Source organism: Phocoena sinus, chromosome 20, assembly GCF_008692025.1.
Source record: "Phocoena sinus isolate mPhoSin1 chromosome 20, mPhoSin1.pri, whole genome shotgun sequence".
Lineage (NCBI taxonomy): Eukaryota > Metazoa > Chordata > Mammalia > Artiodactyla > Phocoenidae > Phocoena > Phocoena sinus.
In genome coordinates this window covers 17,071,380-17,091,029 of record NC_045782.1, presented here as the reverse complement: position 1 = coordinate 17,091,029, position 19,650 = coordinate 17,071,380, and the positions used below count along the sequence as shown (strand labels likewise).

Genomic DNA, 19,650 nt, shown 5'->3' with positions numbered 1-19,650 from the left:
TCCATGACCCGGCTATTGTAAATGTGGCTGCAGTGAACACTGGGCTGCATGTGTCTTTTTGAATTATGCCTTCCTCTGGGTATATGTCCAGTAGTGAGATTGCTGGGTCATATAGTAATTCTATTTTTACTTTTTTAAGGAACCTCCATACTGTTCTCCATAGTGGCTCTATCAACTTACATTCCCACCAACAGTGCAAGAGGGTTTCCTTTTCTCCACACCCTCTCCAGCATTTGTTGTTTGTAGATTTTCTGATGATGCCCATTCTAACCAGTGTGACATGATACTTCACTGTGGTTTTGATTTGCATTTCTCTAATAATTAGTGATGTTGAGCAGCTTTTCATGTGCTTCTTGGCCATCTGTATGTCTTCTTTGGAGAAATGTCTGTTTAGGTCTTCTGCCCATTTTTGGATTGGGTTGGTTGTGTTTTTTTAATACTGAGCTGCATGAGCTGTTTATATATTTTGGAGATTAATCCTTTGTCCATTGATTTGTTTGCAAATATTTTCTCCCATTCTGTGGGTTGTCATTTCATCTTGTTTGTAGTTTCCTTTGTTTTGTAAAAGGTTTTAAGTTTCATTAGGTCTCCTTTGTTTATTTTTGTTTTTATTTCCATTATTCTAGGAGGTGGATCAAAAAAGATCTTGCTGTGATTTATGTCAAAGAGTGCTCTTCCTATATTTTCCTCTAAGAGTTTTAGAGTGTCTGGTCTTAACATTTAAGTCTCTAATCCATTTTGAGTTTTTGTGTATCATGTTAGGGAGTGTTCTAATTTCATTCTTTTACATGTAGCTTTCCAGTTTTCCCAGCACCTCTTTCTGAAGAGACTGTCTTTTCTCCATTATATATCCTTGCCTCCTTTGTCATAGATTAGTTGACCATAGGTGTGTGGGTTTATCTCTGGGCTTTCTATCCTGTTCCATTGATCTACATTTCTGTTTTTGTGCCAGTACCATATTGTCTTGATTACTGTAGCTTTGTAGTATAGTCTGAAGTCAGGGAGTTTGATTCCTCCAGCTCCATTTTTTTCCCTCAAGACTGCTTTGGCTATTCGGGGTCTTTTGTGTCTCCATACAAATTTTAAGATTTTTTGTTCTAGTTCTGTAAAAGATATCACTGGTAATTTGATAGGGAATGAATCTGTAGATTGCTTTGTGTAGTATAGTCATGTTCACAATGTTGATTCTTCCAATCCAAGAACATGGTATATCTCTCCATCTGTTTGTATCATCTTTTATTTCTTTCATCAGTGTCTTACAGTTTTCTGCATACAGGTCTTTTGTCTCCCTAGGAAGGTTTATTCCTAGGTATTTTATTCTTTTTGTTGTAATGGTAAATGGGAGTGTTTCCTTAATTTCTCTTTCAGATTTTTCATCATTAGTGTATAGGAATGCAAGAGATTTCTGTGCATTATTTTTGTATCCTCCAACTTTACCAAATTCATTGATTAGCTCTAGTAGTTTTCTGGTGGCATCTTTAGGACTCTCTATGTATAGTATCATGCCATCTGCAGTGACAGTTTTACTTCTTCTTTTCCAATCTGTATTCCTTTTATTTCTTCTTCTCCAATCTGTATTCCTTTTATTTCTTCTTCTTCTCTGATTGCCATGGCTAGGACCTCCAAAATTATGCTGAATAACAGTGGTGAGAGTGGACAACCTTGTCTTGTTCCTGATCTTAGAAGAAATGATTTCAGTTTTTCACCACTGAGAATGATGTTTGCTGTGGGTCTGTCATATACGGCCTTTATTATGTTGAGGTAGGTTCCCTCTATGGCTACTTTCTGGAGAGTTTTTATCATAAATGGGTGCTGAATTTTGTCGAAAGCTTTTTCTGCATCTATTGAGATGATCATATAGTATTTATTCTTCAATTTGTTAATATGGTGTATCACATTGATTGATTTGCGTATACTGAAGAATCCTTGCATCCCTGGGATAAATCCCACTTGGTCATGGTGTATGATCCTTTTAATGTGTTGTTGGATTCTGTTTGCTACTATTTTGCTGAGGATTTTTGCATCTATATTCATCAGTGATATTGGTCTGTAATTTTCTTTTTTTGTAGTATCTTTTTCTGGTTTTGGTATCAGGGTGATGATGGCCTCATAGAATGAATTTGAGAGTGTTCCTTCCTCTGCAATTTTTCATATGAGTTTGAGAAGGAAGAGTGTTAGCTCTTCTCTAAATGTTTGATAGAATTCACCTGTGAAGCCATCTGGCCCTGGACTTTTGTTTGTTGGAAGATTTTTAATCACAGTTTCAATTTCATTATTTGTGATTGATCTGTTCATTATTTCTTCCTGGTTCAGTCTTGGAAGGTTATACCTTTCTAAGAATTTGTCCATTTCTTCCAGGTTGTACATTTTATTGGCATAGAGTTGCTTGTAGTAGTCTCTTAGGATGCTTTGTATTTCTGAAGTGTCTGTTGTAACTTCTCCTTTATTTCTAATTTTATTGATTTGAGTCCTCTCCCTCCTTTTCTTGATGACTCTGGCTAATGGTTTATCAATTTTGTTTGTTCTTTGTTCTCAAAGAACCAGCTTTTAGTTTTATTGATATTTGCGATTGTTTTCTTTGTTTCTATTTCACTTATTTCTGCTCTGATCTTTATGATTTCTTTCCTTCTGCTAACTTTGGGTTTTGTTTGTTCTTCTTTCTCTAGTTCCTTTAGGTGTAAGGTTAGATTGTTTATTTGAGATTTTTCTTCTTTCTTGAGGTAGGCTTGTATAGCTATAAACTTCCCTCTTAGAACTGCTTTTGCTGCATCCCATAGGTTTTGGATTGTCATATTTTCATTGTCATTTGTCTCTAAGTATCTTTTGATTTCCACTTTGATTTCTTCAGTGATCTCTTGGTTATGTAGTAACATATTGTTTAGCCTCCATATGTTTGTGTTTACATTTTTTTCCCTGTAACTGATTTCTAATCTCATGGCATTGTGGTCAGAAAAGATGCTTGATATGATTTCAGTTTTCTTAAATTTACTGAGGCTTGATTTGTGACCCAAGATGTGATCTATCCTGGAGAATGTTCCATGCGCACTTGAGGAGAAAGTGTAATCTGCTGTTTTTGGATGGAATGTCCTATAAATATCAGTCTATCTGGTCTATTGTGTCATTTAAAGCTTCTGTTTTCCTTATTTATTTTCATTTTGGATGATCTGTCGATTGGTGTAAGTGAGGTGTTGAAGTCCCCCACTATTACTGTGTTACTGTCGATTTCCTCTTTTATAAAAGCTGTTGGCAGTTGCCTTATGTATTGAGGTGCTCCTATGTTGGGTGCATATATATTTATAATTGCCATATCTTCTTCCTGGATTGATCCCTTGATCATTATGTAGTGTCCTTCCTTGTCTCTTGTAACATTCTTCATTTTAAAGTCTATTTTGTCTGATACGAGTATTGCTACTCCAGCTTTCTTTTGATTTCCATTTGCATGGAATATCTTTTTCCATCCCCTCACTTTCAGTCTGTATGTGTCCCTAGGTCTGAAGTGGGTCTCTTGTAGACAGCATATATATGGGTCTTGTTTTTGTATCCATTCAGCAAGCCTGTGTCTTTTGGTTGGAGCATTTAACTCATTCACGTTTAAGGTAATTATCGACACGTATGTTCCTATGACCGTTTTCTTAATTGTTTTGGGTTTGTTTTTGTAGGTCCTTTTCTTCTCATGTTTCCCACTTAGAGAAGTTCCTTTAGCATTTGTTGTTTGGTGGTGCTGAATTCTCTTAGCTTTTGCTTGTCTGTAAAGCTTTTGATTTCTCCATTGAAGCTGAATGAGATCCTTGCCATGTAGAGTAATCTTGGTTGTAGATTCTTCCCTTTCATCACTTTAAATATGTCATGCCACTCCCTTGTGGCTTGTAGACTTTCTGCTGAGAAATCAGCTGTTAACTTTATGGGAGTTCCCTTGTTTGTTATTTGTCGTTTTTCCCTTGCTGCTTTCAATAATTTTTCTTTGTTTTTAATTTTTGCCAATTTGATTACTATGTGTTTCGGCATGTTTCTCCTTGGGTTTATCCTGTATGGGGCTCTCTGCACTTCCTGAACCTTGGTGGCTATTTCCTTTCCCATGCTAGGGAAGTTTTCGACTATAATCTCTTCAAATATTTTCTCAGGTCCTTTCTCTCTCTCTTCTCCTTCTGGGACCCCTATAACGCGAATGTTGTTGTGTTTAATGTTGTCCCAGAGGTCTCTTAGGCTGTCTTCATTTCTTTTCATTCTTTTTTCTGTTCCACAGCAGTGAATTCCACCATTCTGTCTTCCAGGTCACTTATCCGTTCTTCTGCCTCAGTTATTCTGCTATTGATTCCTTCTAGTGTATTTTTTATTTCAGTTATTGTATTGTTCATCTCTGTTTGTTTGTTCTTTAATTCTTCTAGGTCTTTGTTAAACATTTCTTGCATCTGCTCGATCTTTGCCTCCATCCTTTTTCCGAGGTCCTGGATCATCTTCACTATCATTATTCTGAATTCTTTTTCTGGAAGGCTGCCTATCTCCACTTCATTTAGTTGTTTCTCTGGGGTTTTATTTTGTTCCTTCATCTGGTACATAGCCCTCTGCCTTTTCATCTTGTCTATCTTTCTGTGAATGTGGTTTTTGTTCTACAGGGTGCAGGACTGTAGTTCTTCTTGCTTCTGCTGTCTGCCCTCTGGTGGATGAGGCTATCTAAGAGGCTTGTGCAAGTTTCCTCTCAACTCTTAAATATGTTGATAGTTAGAACTTATTTTGGCATCTTGTGGTTTGGCATTAAGATGAAGACCCAACTTAATTCATTTCCCAGCCTCATTTCTTAAATGATTTACTCTTTCCTGTATTAGCTTGTGATACTTCTTTATCAATCTGTTTCTCTTAAAGTGATGTGACTGCTGATTTTTGAACACCCGTTTAAATTATTGCACTGTTGTTAACATATCTGTTAATTCAAGCCCCTCTCAGTTTTCTTTCCTTTCAATATTTTCTTAGCTATTGTACTTTCTAGTGAAATGTACAATCATTTAAAGTTCTACCTCATTCTTTTTTTTTTTTTTTTGCGGTATGCAGGCCTCTCAGTGTTGTGGCCTCTCCCGTTGTGGAGCACAGGCTCCGGACGCGCAGCCTCAGTGGCCATGGCTCACTGGCCCAGCTGCTCCGCGGCATGTGGGATCTTCCTGGACTGGGGCACGAACCTGTGTCCCCTGCATTGGCAGGCGGACTCTCAACCACTGTGCCACCAGGGAAGCCCTCTACCTCATTCTTAATCCTCAAATCTCACAGATATTTTAAAGGAATTACATTGATATTGTAATAATCTGGGAAGAACTGTTCATCCAGGAACACAATACCTGTGTCCATTCACTCAAATCTTTTTTTTCATATTAATATGTTTCAATAAAGCTTTTTCAATAAAACTTTTCTTGTTTTGTCAGTCTTACACATTTTCTTTTTAGGGTTATATTCTTACATCTCTTAACTGTAAAAATATATAGTGATCTGGCCTCACGGAATTTTCAAAGCTTTCAATTACTTAATACAGAAAAATCAAGAAATGTGTTTGAATGCATAAAAAAAAGTTTTATGTATTATGGAGAGAGAAAGGGAAGGGAAGAAAACGTCAGGAGGGACTTCCCTGGTAGCGCAGTGGTTAAGAATCCGCCTGAATGCAGGAGACACGTGTTCGAGCCCTGGTCTGGGAAGATCCCACATGCCGCGGAGCAACTAAGCCCTTGTGCCACAACTACTGAGCCTGCACTCTAGAGCCTGTGGGCCACGACTACCTAGCTCGCGTGCCACAACTACTGAAGCCCACGTGCCTAGAGCCTGTGCTCTGTAACAAGACAAGCCACCACAGTGAGAAGCCCATGGACTGCAACAAAGAGTAGTCCCTGCTCGCTGCAACTAGAGAAAGCCTGCGTGCAGCAACGAAGACCCAACGTAGCCAAAAAAAAAAAAAAAAAAAATTAAAAAAAAAACTATAAAATATTATTCATGACATTGATAAATTAAAAAAAAGAAAATATCAGGAAATAAGCTGGGAGAAGAATAACGTTTATACTACTATAGGATCTGAAGACAGACAGACATAAAGAGTAGATGTTCAATTTATGACACTTATCAAAGCCAAGTCAGGAGTTGACTCTGGACCCTGTATTTTGTGCCACTGCATTCTCCATGTAGTGTACATGAACAATAAAATCACAGTTCAAAGTCAACCTGAAGAAAAGAGGAAATGGCTACTTCCCTAAAATCAAGGAAGTGGATACTTTACTCATTGAGAATAACCTGCTAAGAAGAGAAATACTAAAGTTAATTAAACTGAAATAGTACGAAAAATGCTTTGTAAGTTGCCCAGAGACATAGATGGTATCAAAATCTTGCCACCTTGCTTGTATTGCCAGAATTTTGGTGGATTTCTCAATGTGGTCTACCATGAAGTTTCTTCAGTCAGACGAAAAAACAGAAGTAAAGAAGTGGAACTATACTAAAGATTTCACTGGCAAATTCTGAAATGAAATGGTTGTCTCTGAATCTTCTTAGAATCATTGTTAGTATCAAAGAAAATTATCATTACTTACTAGATTTGCTAAATCCAGAAATACACTCTTCCAAAAATTCTAAGGTGAGGTGTGGCTCATTGGCTGCCAGTGTCTTGCTAATAGAGACAATAAATAGGGTGTTGTTGGCTGGGATACATAAACCTGATGTCTCTAGTAACTGGCCCTCGATTTTTAAATTAAAGGTACAAGTTAAGGCACACAGAAGATTATAGGCAGCTGACCTAGGAGAAAACACAAATTAAGTTGTTTTAAAACTTATAATTCCAAAATTTTTTCATAACATACAACTTACGATTCTATTACCAAGCATATATCAATTATTTTTAAATTTTATGATCAATTAGAGATAAGATTTTGTGATTCTCTGGTAAACCCAAAATACCCCTTTATCATTTAGGGATTTTTTTTAAAAGGGAAATCTTCACGTAACCAGAAGAGAACTGTGAGGCTCCCGAGACAGCGAATATAAGGCCTTTCTAAAAGACATTTCATTGGGATATAAAATATGAGAATTTTATGGTCTTAAGATGGATCAATATAAAGAAAGTCAGAATAAGGCATATCATATTTTCAGTGAGGCCAAAACGCAAATTGTGGCTCCCGCTCCCACTAGATCCAGTTAAAACTGGGATAATGAGAAATAAGATGGCCCTCATCAAATTAGATTGTTCAAATCTTTCATCAGCATCTACTGAATTTCTTTCTAGGCGTCCTACAAGTTATAATACAAACTAGAGGTCAAACATTTTTAAAATATAATTAAGCTCCCCCTGCCATTTTTTTCTTTTATGAATTCCTACTATTATACACAAGCACTAAATTAAAAAAAAAAACAAAACCCAAACCATAATATATATCCAGGTTCCATGAGAACTAAAAGCTCCCTTATAAATGTCTAAAAATAAACAACTTAGGAAACAGCTCAAAAAACTCAATGTTTAGATTGATTTTTCTCCCCTATCCACAAAAGAAATGGTTTGCTCAGTAAATTTCAGGTTTTCCTTACCTCTGAACTTTCATCATGCTAATATATTTATGCAACAACTATATGGGGGGGAAAAGCCACTGAAATTATAAGTTTGCCTCAAGGCTTTTTCTCTGCGACAACATGCTTCAGCAAAAAGCAGCAGCTGACAGCTCGCTTTATTTCACGAGAGAATAGAGGCTCATTCAAGCTAATAATTGTTGGAAGTTTGCTAGCATTCTTCTATAAGGAATTTTGAATTAGAAATTCAAGACAGACTTATAGTTCCATTTTCCTAAAATGGAAATATTAATATTATTGTTTCTAAGTTTATCTTTTGCAAACTCCTAGGAATTCTGAATGATACTATTTTGACAGTGACTTTCACTCTGTATATTTCAACAGCTACAAAGAACTGGGATTCCTCAAACTGGGAGTAGGTGTCACAGACTCCTCTGAGATAATGAAAGCTAAGCATACATGAAGTTTTGTGTATATTTTGTGGGAGTTCATGAACCCCATGAGGCCCATCCAGGTAAAGAAATCTTGCTGATTTTTTTGTCCTCTCAAAGAAGGGAGAATTTGGAATTCTAAAAAGCCCATTTATAAACCTGGGTTATATTATACCCAAGGGAAGATTTTCTGAAGCTAAGAATTTATATCTGTAAAAACTTGACAGTCCCAAGGTACCTGGAACAAAAAATTATCTTAACATGAGAAAGAGAGGGGCAGAAGAGGGAAGTGGTGCAAAGAGACGATGGCAGAGAGAGGAAAGGGTGGGTGCAAGTCGGGAGGAAATAATATTTGCTAAGCACGAACTATTTGCTAGATGCTACACTATACTACCACACATTTATTAAACTTTTGTAGGTTTATGAGGAAGGCCACGTTACCTCTTTTTTAAAAACGAGGCAACTAGAGCTCAGAGAACTTCAGTACCTTGCCCAAAGTCATACAGAGAAGCAGATCGAGATTTAAACCTAATCTACTGACTCCACAGGCCCTGGCCTGCCCTTTCCTCATTCATGTTTTGATTACTAAGCCTAACCAGAACCAATTATACTCTGCTCATCTGACATCTGTATTTGTCTTAAGCTTTCTTTCAAGAATTTTGTTAAAGTTACACAGGTGGAAACTATGCTATGTTACTGAGTTACTGAACATTAAGCCCTCCTTTTCTTTTCTTTCTTTTTTTTTTTTTTCAGTTAAAATGCTAAAGTTATAAGCCCTCCTTTTCAAACAATGATAATCTAATTTGACTGCGAGGAAACTTAATAGTGATGTACTTTTGAACATGGGAAAAATTTAGAGAACTTAGGAAAGGAGAAACTTAACTTAGAAATAGACTTTTAGGGAAAAAAAAGACTTTTTTTTAAAAAAAAAACCAAACGAACAAAACCCCCACCAACACTGCTATGCTGTATGTTTCAGCTGCAAGTTGAAAGAACATACATTGGTTTAGTGTGAATCACCCTATTCACAATTCCACAGTTCATGCGAACTGGATGAGGTCATACTGGTTAACTAATACAGAATACCAGCCAATTTACAGTATTAAGGTAGAAGCTGCTTTAAAAGTTTATTAGTTGGTCTCATTTTAAAACCAACAAACCTTGAATAAGATTGAAATGAGTTTTTTACAAACCTACCGTAAACTAGGGTCTGAACTGCCTAAATTAAGTAATGCGATATTGAGCAGTGTCCCAGGGACATCTTTCGGGCGAATCTTGGTGTGCTGGGGGATGGAGTCAGGCTGCGACAGCTCCCAACGTGTCCGGATGTGAATGATAGACTGAACAATGGCTTCACACTCTTGGTGCATGAAGGTCAGTGGTGTGCCCTGGTTTGCAATAGTTAAGGTGAACTGGTTCTCATCCACTAGGCAGATCTCTTCAATTTCCGAAGCATAATAGATATCATTTAGAAAGACTGACTGCCCCAGGACTTTTGTTCGCTCTGCTGAGGTTACTTGAACAGCAGTAGAACCAACCTGAAAAATGGTAGCAAGAGGGTAGAGCGGAAAAGAATTAAATTTCATTACGTAGAATTCTGAGAGGTTTCGAAAATCAAGCAAACAAAATACCATGTTAACCATTTAAAGAAGAGTTACCACCATTATGTATTCAAATAGGTTCAATAATTATTGTCATAAATGCTGTCAAAAGTGACTGAAAAGAGCAGAAAAAAGTTATTTTTTAAAAGGTCAAGAATCCTATGGATAATTACAGGTTTTATCTTGAAGGTTCACCTTCCTTACTCTGCAAAAAGCATGTAATAATCAGAAGAACTCTCAACAGGTAATTTTCCACTGTTCACATATTCCTACTGTAAGACGGATACACAGCAAACTGCCCATTCTACAACACTCTCCTGCCTCCAATCCAACCTGGAATATTATTAAGGGTACACCTCTCCAGTTTTCTGCAGGACCTCCATGAAGATACAGAAAGCTTGGTTTTCCTCCATCTGGACTTTACGTTTGACACATTACTACCGGGACCCTGGGGAGTCCAGTATATAGTCAGGTTAGTCAAGAAAGGCAATGAATCACTTACCTAACAGGGAGTGAAACTTACTTTAATAGAAACCTTGGTGTCTTTGTGAGCTAGCTTGAGAGCATTGTGGAATACCTTCAGGTCCTCTTCTAAAGCCAAGGTGGCAGCGGGTAGTTTCTGTTGTTCATGCTCAATGTGCTCGGCCAGTTTCCCAGGACAGTCTATGAAAATGAGTCTTTTGCTGCCTTTGAGGCCAGTCAGCAGCCGCTCGTGATACTTGGTGTATTCCCTGACCCAGGAGTTACAGTTATAGATATAGACTGCAGAGACATTATCATAAGCAAAGCCAGGAAAAACAACAAACCACTTGGAGAGAAAGTCTGTTTTAAAGCGATTGCTAGGCCCAGTATGGGTAAGGTCCACGACAATTTCATATGGCTTTGCATAATATGGCTTTAAAGTAAGTAAGACGTGGTATATCAGCAAATCGCCATTGATTTGACCAGTTTTGAACCTAAGGAAGATGAAAAAAAGTACACAGATCATTAACAAAGTTCTGAATGGATATACAGATGCTACTAATCTATTTTATTCCCTTATATTCTGACTAGTTTTCTAGAGAAAACTAACTATAATATTAAACAATTACACAAAGTCTGAATCCATTTTTTAGATCACTTGTTCTTAAGACACTGAGAAGTAAGGCTGAAGTAAAATGGAAGAGACAAATCCCCAGATCAATAACTTTGAGCAACAATAACAACAACAAACCTGCCCACCATAGTCAAGCAAGGAGGAAGTCAATGGACTTTGGTTGGTTGCTTCTAGGCCCATCCAAGTTCCCAGGTGAACAGTCTGGGTGGGAATGACCTACTTGGAGTCCTGGAGTAAACCGAATGACTTATAATCAACTCCTTTATCCCACCGTGACCAGAGAGAATGGTTCAACAACGATCACATGACTCAAAGCAGAACAACCAGGGCCAAAGAGGCCCAGTTCAAAGACTTCAGCTTAAACCGTTGGGAATCGAGACCTTTTTCTTTCCTGATGTTTATAAATGAGGGACCATATAGCTCTGGCAGCCGTTAGCTTATATCCTGAGATATGAAGGAAGAGCCCGTCTAAAAACTGAAGAAATGGAGCAGAGAAATGAAGAGCGAAACTGGGGCCCTGGCCATTTCATCTGAGTCCTAGATAAAGCCCCTCTCCTGGGATCACCTTTATCCCTGTACTACTCAGTTGTGTGAGCCAATAAATTCCACTTTTTGATTAAGCCGTATTAGGTCATATGTTGCTTACACTCAAAAGAATGCTAATCAACGTGAGGAGTCAAAATAAGGACCATCAGAAAGCCCACAGATTATAGTACGGGAATTTCAAATCAAAACCACCAGTGTTCTATACTTGATGACTCAGGTGGTACTACGAAGTAGGCTAAGATAAACATCCTTTCCTAAGAGTTTTAAATCTTACTGGGAGAAAATAAGACAAAACTATGACAAGTCAAATGATTTTAAAATAAAAGAAAAATACTTCAAGAACAAAGGAAAGATATGAGGTAGTATGGAATCACTTGTCAAAGAAATTGCAGAGAAAAATACTTTTGTTAAGTTCAAAGGAGTGGAGAAATCAACACAAACTGGGTAACCAGTGAAAACTACATAAAAGATGCTGAAGCGGGCAGGAGGAATTTCAAACTCAACAAGAAGAGGGATGGGCAGGCCTCATGGAGAGAGGGAAAGGAGAAAAATAGGTAACCAGATGTGTTGAGGTAAGAATCAGCTAGTTTAGCTAGAATGGAAGATTCACGTAGAGAAGTTTTAAGAGATAAAGATGGAAAAATACAGAAGAGCTAAATTGTGAATGGACCAGAACTGTTCAACTAAGGGGCTCAGGTTTTCTCCTAGAAGCCTGGCATTTCTCAGAGGATGTTCTGTGAAGTACCAGCATCAGAATCAACTGTGGTGCTTGATAAAAATGCAGTTGCCTGTCCCAGCCCAGACCTACTATATACGAATTTATGCAGTGAAGCCTGGGAATTTTCATTGTTTTGAAACAAACTTCTCATCTGATATTTATGTGCACAAACATTTCTGAGTTGCTGCTGTAGGTGTTAGGGAGTTATTCAACCACATTTTTTAAAAGAAAGGGGTGTTATGATCACAGGAAGTGATATATACAACATATATGAAGGAGTCGGGGCTAGTAAAAAAAGATGTTGTAGTAGTCTAGGTATGGTTTAATAAGCATCTAAAATACTAGGGTTACAGTGAAAATAAGTGACAGTGAAAGAAGAAACTGACTCAGAAATATGAAGAAAGGACCGACATGATCCAAGGTCTGATCAGTGCTGAAAGAAAGGACTTGAATTAAAAGGACTTGCTGTAGGGCTTCCCTGGTGGCGCAGTGGTTGAGAGTCCGCCTGCCGATGCAGGGGACGTGGGTTCGTGCCTCAGTCCGGGAAGATCCCACATGCCACGGAGCGGCTGTGCCTGTGTGCCATGGCCGCTGAGCCTGCGCGTCCGGAGCCTGTGCTCCACAACGGGAGAGGCCACAACAGTGAGAGGCCCGTGTACCACAAAAAAAAAAAGGACTTGCTGTATACCAAGGCTCTGTCATTACAAAGAATGTTGCTACCATGAACAAAAACAGAGATCATGAGGGGCAGCCACTTAGGGGGAAAAATGAAGTCCATTTTAGACTGAATATGAAGTGATGACAGGACATTCTAGGGGAGTGTGTGTGTGTGTACACTAAACCACACAAAAGCATCTTCTGTCCCTTATAATCTAAGTGATCAGATATTCTCTCCAAATTATTGTTGTAGTTCCACACTTTGAGATGTTGGTTATATACACTACTGTTTCTATTATCTGACCAATACCCCGGGTCTCCAAACTCATGTTATCAAATCAGTCTGTGGTATACAAATACAATTTTTAGAGATGATTTTAATGCTCAATCTCAGGGAAGATGCTATTCTCTCTTCATTTTAATGATACTAACGTATCATTCAAGAGCATACAGCAGGCATACATAATAAATGTAAGGTCAAAAGGCATTAAGCAGAAAACCCTCCCTGCCCTGGAGGCGGGGACTTGTCCTACAAAGGCTCCTGTTATGCCAGTGGCCAACTAGACAAGTTGGAGTTTTTTTCTTTTTTTCCCCTGTGACATGTGCTTTAGTTGCAGTGGAAAGGAAATGTGTCATCTGTGGTTAGTGGAAAGCTAGCTGTACATATCCTTTTTAACTGCAGATTTACTTTTAGGCTCAGATTCTTCAAGTCTATTCTGCCTTAAATTACTTGGAAGCTGTGCTTCAAGACAAGAAAAGAAGTGGCTTATTAAAATCAGGTTATAATAAGATTTTGACCAAGCATTTTGTAAGGTAGGTCATATATATGGCTTTTCTTATGCCTTTTCACTTATAACTTCATACAGATTAGTGTTTGAGGAAGTGCTTTCAAGCAGTACTTAAGTATCTTACTAACAAAGTAGATTTAGTAATGGAAAACGTATGCTCTTTTTTTCTCTCCTATTAAGTAAAATTTCAGTAAGAAATGGAAAGATTTACCATCAACATAGAGCTTTAAATTAGGATTAAGAAGGATCTGAGCTTAGACTCCAGAGTGAATTGCACAGTTTTATTTGTTATTAAAATAAGTTTAAAAAATAAATTTCTCATTACTAATGCTTAGGCATTATAAATTTTATTGAAAATGACCAGAGATAAAGAAAACTTTTGATAACAACCTGGCCTCCACTGCATAAATCTGGGATGTAGAGACAGCTCTCTATTCTTAGGCATTTGTAAGGGTAAGAGAAAGTCTCATTTTGTTAACAGTTTGTTTATTTGGAGATGACAGTACATCTGGCTGAAGACAATCAACAGCGGGCCTATTATCTATCCCGTGGTGAGCACTGTTAAGATGTGTACGAATACTATGATGCATATCACATTGTTAATGAACTAATGTGACAAGAATAATAATAACCCGCTTTAAATCATTTTAGCATCTAATGCAGAAGTCCAGTCTAGTTTAAAAGGATGGAAATTACTTGCGAACCCAATTTAAAGTATTTCTCTTTGTGGAAGAATCATAAAGTAGCCAAAGATTTATGTCATTCAACTTAAAAATTGAAGCTGGACACTACTAGATAGAAGTCAGTGCACAGTATCTTTAACTGTCTATTAAAGATCATAATCCAAAAAGTAATCTTACTTCTAGAACACATATGAAAGGTTTCTTTCCCTCCCTATTATCAATAGAAAATATTACTTCAGAGGTTAGTTTCCAGTTAGCATTGTTTACTATATGCTAATTTTGTTTGTATAACAATATATCACATTTGTTATTCTTAAGTCAACTATACTTCAATTAAAAAAGAAGAAGAAGAAGCATGAGTAGCAGCAGTAGCTGTGTCACCTGAGTGTGGGTTAGAAATCTTAGGTCCCTTTTAGACCTATGGAATAAATTTGCATTAAAAAAAAAACAACAAACTCCCATGTACATTTTTTGAGAAGAACTTATATAAAATAAAGTTCTTAAACGGCAATTTTGTTTAGTACATCTCAGGAGAATAATGTAGTTTTTGCTTCTACTTCCCTATTCATATAAATGCTAACAATAAAACACTCTTACAAAAGTGGCTCAGACTGGAATACTATTCTGAGAGATAGCTCAATAATGGTAATAAATCTTTCCTGCTTGTTTACCAGTACCTGGAACAGATATGCTAGTTGTATTTAAATCTTCAATCTTACAGTGAATAATGAAAATCAGGATCAGACTTTGTCCCCTTTGTGGACTGGCTTCCAGAGAGCTCAGAGCCAAAACTGAAATTCCACTTTTTCCTTTACAGGTTGAGACTCATGATCTGCCTTGACTTCCCAACTGAGTCAAAATCCCCTTGATCTTGATGTTGTCTTTATTTCTATTAAATATTTTATAATTTATTTTTAAAAATTATGTCAAAATATTCACAGAAAAATTCTAAGCATAAATAATAATGAAGTTGAACTTTTGAGATTATTCAAAAGAAACTTGCCTCTTTTTCTCTGTTAATGCCAAATGTTTAGGATGAGAAAAGTCGCATGCCTTTGCTTTCAGAAAGCCACAATAAGTCCGGGGATGTAGAGGTGAAGGGAGACCCACCACCATAAAACTGCTTTCACAACTACTAGGAATATATTTCTAAGTACCAGCTTTATTCTAAGCTTCAAGATAAACACTCAAGAAGAAAAAAGAACATCCTGAATTCCTACTTGAAGTCCGTTTTCTTTTGGTTGCTACCACACTTCCCCGTTCCTGAACTGCCGCCCCTCCCATCACCACAAAGCCATTTGCATTTTCTTTTCATACATGAAGCAAAATGTCCCATTATTCCTTTACTATAAAGATTGGTGACTCATTTGTTAGAGGATGGGGAGTTTCTACAAGGAGTTTCCTTAAATGGTCAGGAAAAAAAAGAGGAATCAAAAAAGTAAAAGCCGAAGTATCTGACTCAAAGCTGAAGTCTAGCATGCTTAAGAGGGAGAAAACTATAAAACCACGGCATTCAGTTTACAATGATTAGTAGATATCTGTAATGCTACCTTTTAGCATTTAAACAATTAATAGAAATTAAATTGTTTCTTTATATGTAGCCTAACAGAAAAAAAAAATCAGTTCACAAGGAATTCAAACAGGATAGCAAATGTTAGGCATTAGCTTACGGCTAATTTATAACATTATCAGCTGTCTATCTTTTAACTACAATTACCAAAACGAGGAACCGTTATTCTTTCACAAGTTAACAAATTTTATTGCTATCCCAACAGATTACCAGTATACTCACGGACATGGAACACACAGGACATTACCTGCATCTTGCCTTTCTGATGACAACAGTTTTTTCTTTGTCTCCTGGATCAAAAGCAAACTATACCCATCTGTGGGCTAATAATACTACTGTCTTGGATCCAGATATTCAAAATAAGATGGGCAGAAGCCAAAATGACAACATTAACACAAACCCTACAACTCCTGAAGTAGATAAAAAAGTTATTTCTACAAAAATGCCTGAAATAGCAACATCATCTCACATGGCATCTTTAACTCCTAAATCTGAACTGGAGCTTTATATATCTTCCGTTGTCAGGAACAGTTCTCCAGCAGTACATAGCGTTGAAGACACAAGCAAAAGTCACAGCGAAATTTTCAAAAAAGGTGTCTGCGAGGAAAACAACAACAAAATGGCTATGCTAGTTTGCTTAATTATAATTGTGGTGCTTTTTCTTATCTGTACAATTTTATTTCTATCAACTGTGGTTCTGGCAAACAAAGTCTCATCTCTCAGACGATCAAAACAAGTAGGCAAGCGTCAGCCTAGAAGCAATGGCGATTTTCTGGCAAGCAGTGGTCTATGGCCTGCTGAATCAGACACTTGGAAAAGAGCAAAACAGCTCACAGGGCCTAACCTAATGATGCAATCTACCGGAGTGCTCACAGCTACAAGGGAAAGAAAAGATGAAGAAGGAACTGAAAAACTCACCAACTAACAGATGCTTTAGTGAAGAAAAATGCAAAGTAGCAATGAGAACGTTTCTGGAGTAAAAATGAAGTCAGTTTGATATTTAATGCCAAGGTGTTGTTCTGATGGTCTAAAATTTAACATGGCAGGCTGTGCGATTTAGAATCAAGCAGGTGAGAAGGGGAGAAGTATGCCTGCTTACTTGATTACTTAAACTGTGTCTGACACTATTTTAAAGAGCAAAAATAAAACCACCAAGCATCTGAGGAAGGTTTTAAAGACAAGCTGAAGGAGCTGACTAATACAGGTAGAAAGGGACAATTAAATATTTCCTGTTCAGCAAGAGTAGTTAAATGATCTTTGTCCGAATATTATTAAATTTGAAGAGTTTTAGTGTGTTGTTAGAGGCAAGTATATGCTTTAACATCTAACAGAAGTCACGTTCTTAATGCGTAGAGTTGAACTGTATAGTTACGTGGTACTTTCTTTGCTGAATATGACAGAATCCATACCAGCTCATCTATCAACACAGCTAATGTTATGCTAGATGTTTTCATCTTTATATACGGCACACATAAGAAAGTGGTTTTCTACTCTAAATATTTAATTAAAACTTTAAATTTTGTATAATAAATTAAGACTTGTTATAATAAAAGTGACTACGTACATTCTCATTCACTTTATTATTTTAGAGAATACACTGTCAAGATCAATAATAAATAGAGCACAACTGAAACAGATGAGATTTATAGCCACAACAGAAGGCTGAGTGTAAATGTAAAGCATATCTTATTGTTTAAGTGTAACATAACTCTACTCCATAAATATTGCTTATTGGATTATTTATAGCAAATATCCAAAGGCTGATTATATTTTGGACTTTGAGAATGCCAAGTGGACTAATAAATGACCAATTTTATGTATTATCCAATATGACATAAGCAAAGGAAAGACGTGTGTGTGTGTGTGTGTGTGTGTGTGTGTGTTTATTCTAATTTGGAAAACAGGATACTTCAGGTAATTCTTTAACCTTTAAAGAAACTGGGTTCAAGTAAAATAATGACTTACATTTAGGTCAAGACTTCCCTCAACAATTCAATATATTACAAAAATTGTTCTGAGAGACTTTCCAAATGTCCATTGAAACTGACACAGGGCATACTTAATTAAAGATCAGACCACATTTAAAAAATCTCATCCCTTACTGAGCATTTATTTTGGGCAATATGCTAGACATTTAAGAAAAGATTTTATATATTTTTTCCAAGTATTACCACCATCTTACCCTCCCTTCTAGGTTAGTGATTCTCATCCCGACTGCAAATCAGAATCATCTGAAGAGTTTAGCTCACCAGTGCCCAAGTCACACCCCTTCCTTCTGATTTAATTAGAATGGGGTGAGCTTGAGCTCCAGGCATCGATAATTTTTGCATAATTCCCTAGGTCACTGCTCTTGGTCATCAAATTCAATTCTTAAAATTTCCACAGCTCCAAAGATCTAGGTTACATTTTTTTAAAGGTTACCTCTTAAAATGAGAGGGGGAAAAAAAAGCATCAATTTTATTATCAATTTATTACCAATTTATAAAAAATCCATTTCCTAAATAACAAATCATAACCACATCATTTCAGAAAAAGGTAAACATCAACAAAGGAAAAAGGAAAGCAAGAGAATACTCATGCCGATTGTGGTACATCAGGTTATCTTTTGAGGGGTAAAAAGGATCAGACTTGAAAGGACACTGGCTGGGCAGAGCTCCCATTCTGGGCAAATAAAAAATCTGAGATTGTGTACTAGAAGAAACAGTGACAACACAAAGCAGTCCTTGAATCAAGTGTCATATATAAATACTTGTCAGTAAACTGAAACAAATTAGTGTCTTTTTAAAAAGAAGAAATTAACTAGACAACTACTTTCCTATTCAACATACATTTTCTCACGAAACAGAAAGCTATTGCAGGAATATTTAAAATTCATCACTCACTATCTTGGCTATTAAACACAAATCCTCAGATTGACAGTATCCAATGGCAGCTCATGAAAAGTGGCTCCTTTCCCAACTTGACCAGTGTTTAAAGATGATAGGTTAAGATATGTTTTGAATTCAAAATTTAAAAGTTATTTTTGAACTAAGACACTTTTGTTTTCTACCCTTGGAGTGCTATGGTCCACATGCTTATTAATTCAGGGATTTAGAAATAGTGAAACAAAAGTTTATACCATATTTTAAAAGTTTATAGCATATTGTATACTATACATATAGCTAATTATATTACATAAAATAAGTTTATAGCATATTAAAAAAAAACTATTCTTTTTGTACCAAGTTTTAAGTGCCTTGAAGTTAAGAACTAGGTCTTAACAATCTGTGTTCCTCTGCCGTGACCAGGGGAAAGCGGGGCATGGTTTAATGCTTACTGTATCTACTATAATAGGTGCTATGCTAGGCACTTTACATTTATCTAATTCCATAATACATTTATAAATTAAGAATTATGATCTCCATTTTTCAGATGAGGGAAGAGGCTAGAAGGTGACATGCCCAAAGAAATCTGTATTCAGACTGACTCATACTCTTCTCAACATACTTTGCTTATTAGTTAACTTATTTAAAAAATGATTCCCAGTTTATTTTACCTTGCACCGACACTTACTTTGTGGGTAACCAAAGAGCTGTGGACTTGAACTCAAAAATCATTTAGGAAAGTATCTGGTCAAAAATTAATCACACTTTTACCTGGGCTTAGCCTAAATTATGTATGAGGAAATAACATTAACATTTACTGGCTATCTACTGTGTGTAAGGCATTTACACATGTTATGTTATCTTACTTAATTCTCACAAAACTCAATAATAGAAATATTCCTCCGGAGGAGGAAATGGTGACTCAGAAGTGCAGCGACTTGCCTAAGGTCATACAAGAAAACAGGACACATCATTCACTTGTTATGAAAAGAAATCTCACTATGGGTAATAACCTGACTGGCAGTTTTTCCTTACAACATATAGTTTTCTCTCCAAGGTTCTATTTTAAATAACTAAACTATATAATCACATTACTAGAGAGTCTCAAATGTTTACCTATAAATGTTAATTAAAAGCACTCAAATCATGTAGCTCCAAACTGTTTCAAAATA

General features: G+C 36.6%; 2 protein-coding genes across 7 annotated transcripts in view; one reads left to right on the top strand and one right to left on the bottom strand.

Moving 5' to 3' along the window:
• NF1 (neurofibromin 1) overlaps positions 1-19,650 on the bottom strand; it is a 252,743-nt gene that overhangs the window by 37,882 nt on the left and 195,211 nt on the right. For all 6 annotated transcript variants that reach the window (XR_004347587.1, XM_032617092.1, XM_032617094.1 and 3 more), the window contains 3 exons: positions 10,080-10,512; positions 9,153-9,493; positions 6,558-6,760 (listed from right to left, as the gene is read on the bottom strand). Coding sequence is in view for 5 of the 6 variants with exons in the window: in XM_032617092.1 (XP_032472983.1) it covers positions 6,558-6,760; positions 9,153-9,493; positions 10,080-10,512 (977 nt within the window). In the remaining variant the exon portion in view is untranslated. The remainder of the gene's footprint in view (positions 1-6,557; positions 6,761-9,152; positions 9,494-10,079; positions 10,513-19,650) is intronic.
• On the top strand, positions 13,151-17,173 carry EVI2A (ecotropic viral integration site 2A). The gene is made up of 2 exons (XM_032617100.1): positions 13,151-13,386; positions 15,820-17,173. The coding sequence occupies exon 2, from the start codon at positions 15,841-15,843 to the stop codon at positions 16,537-16,539; it is 699 nt and encodes a 232-aa protein (XP_032472991.1). The 5' UTR covers positions 13,151-13,386; positions 15,820-15,840; the 3' UTR covers positions 16,540-17,173.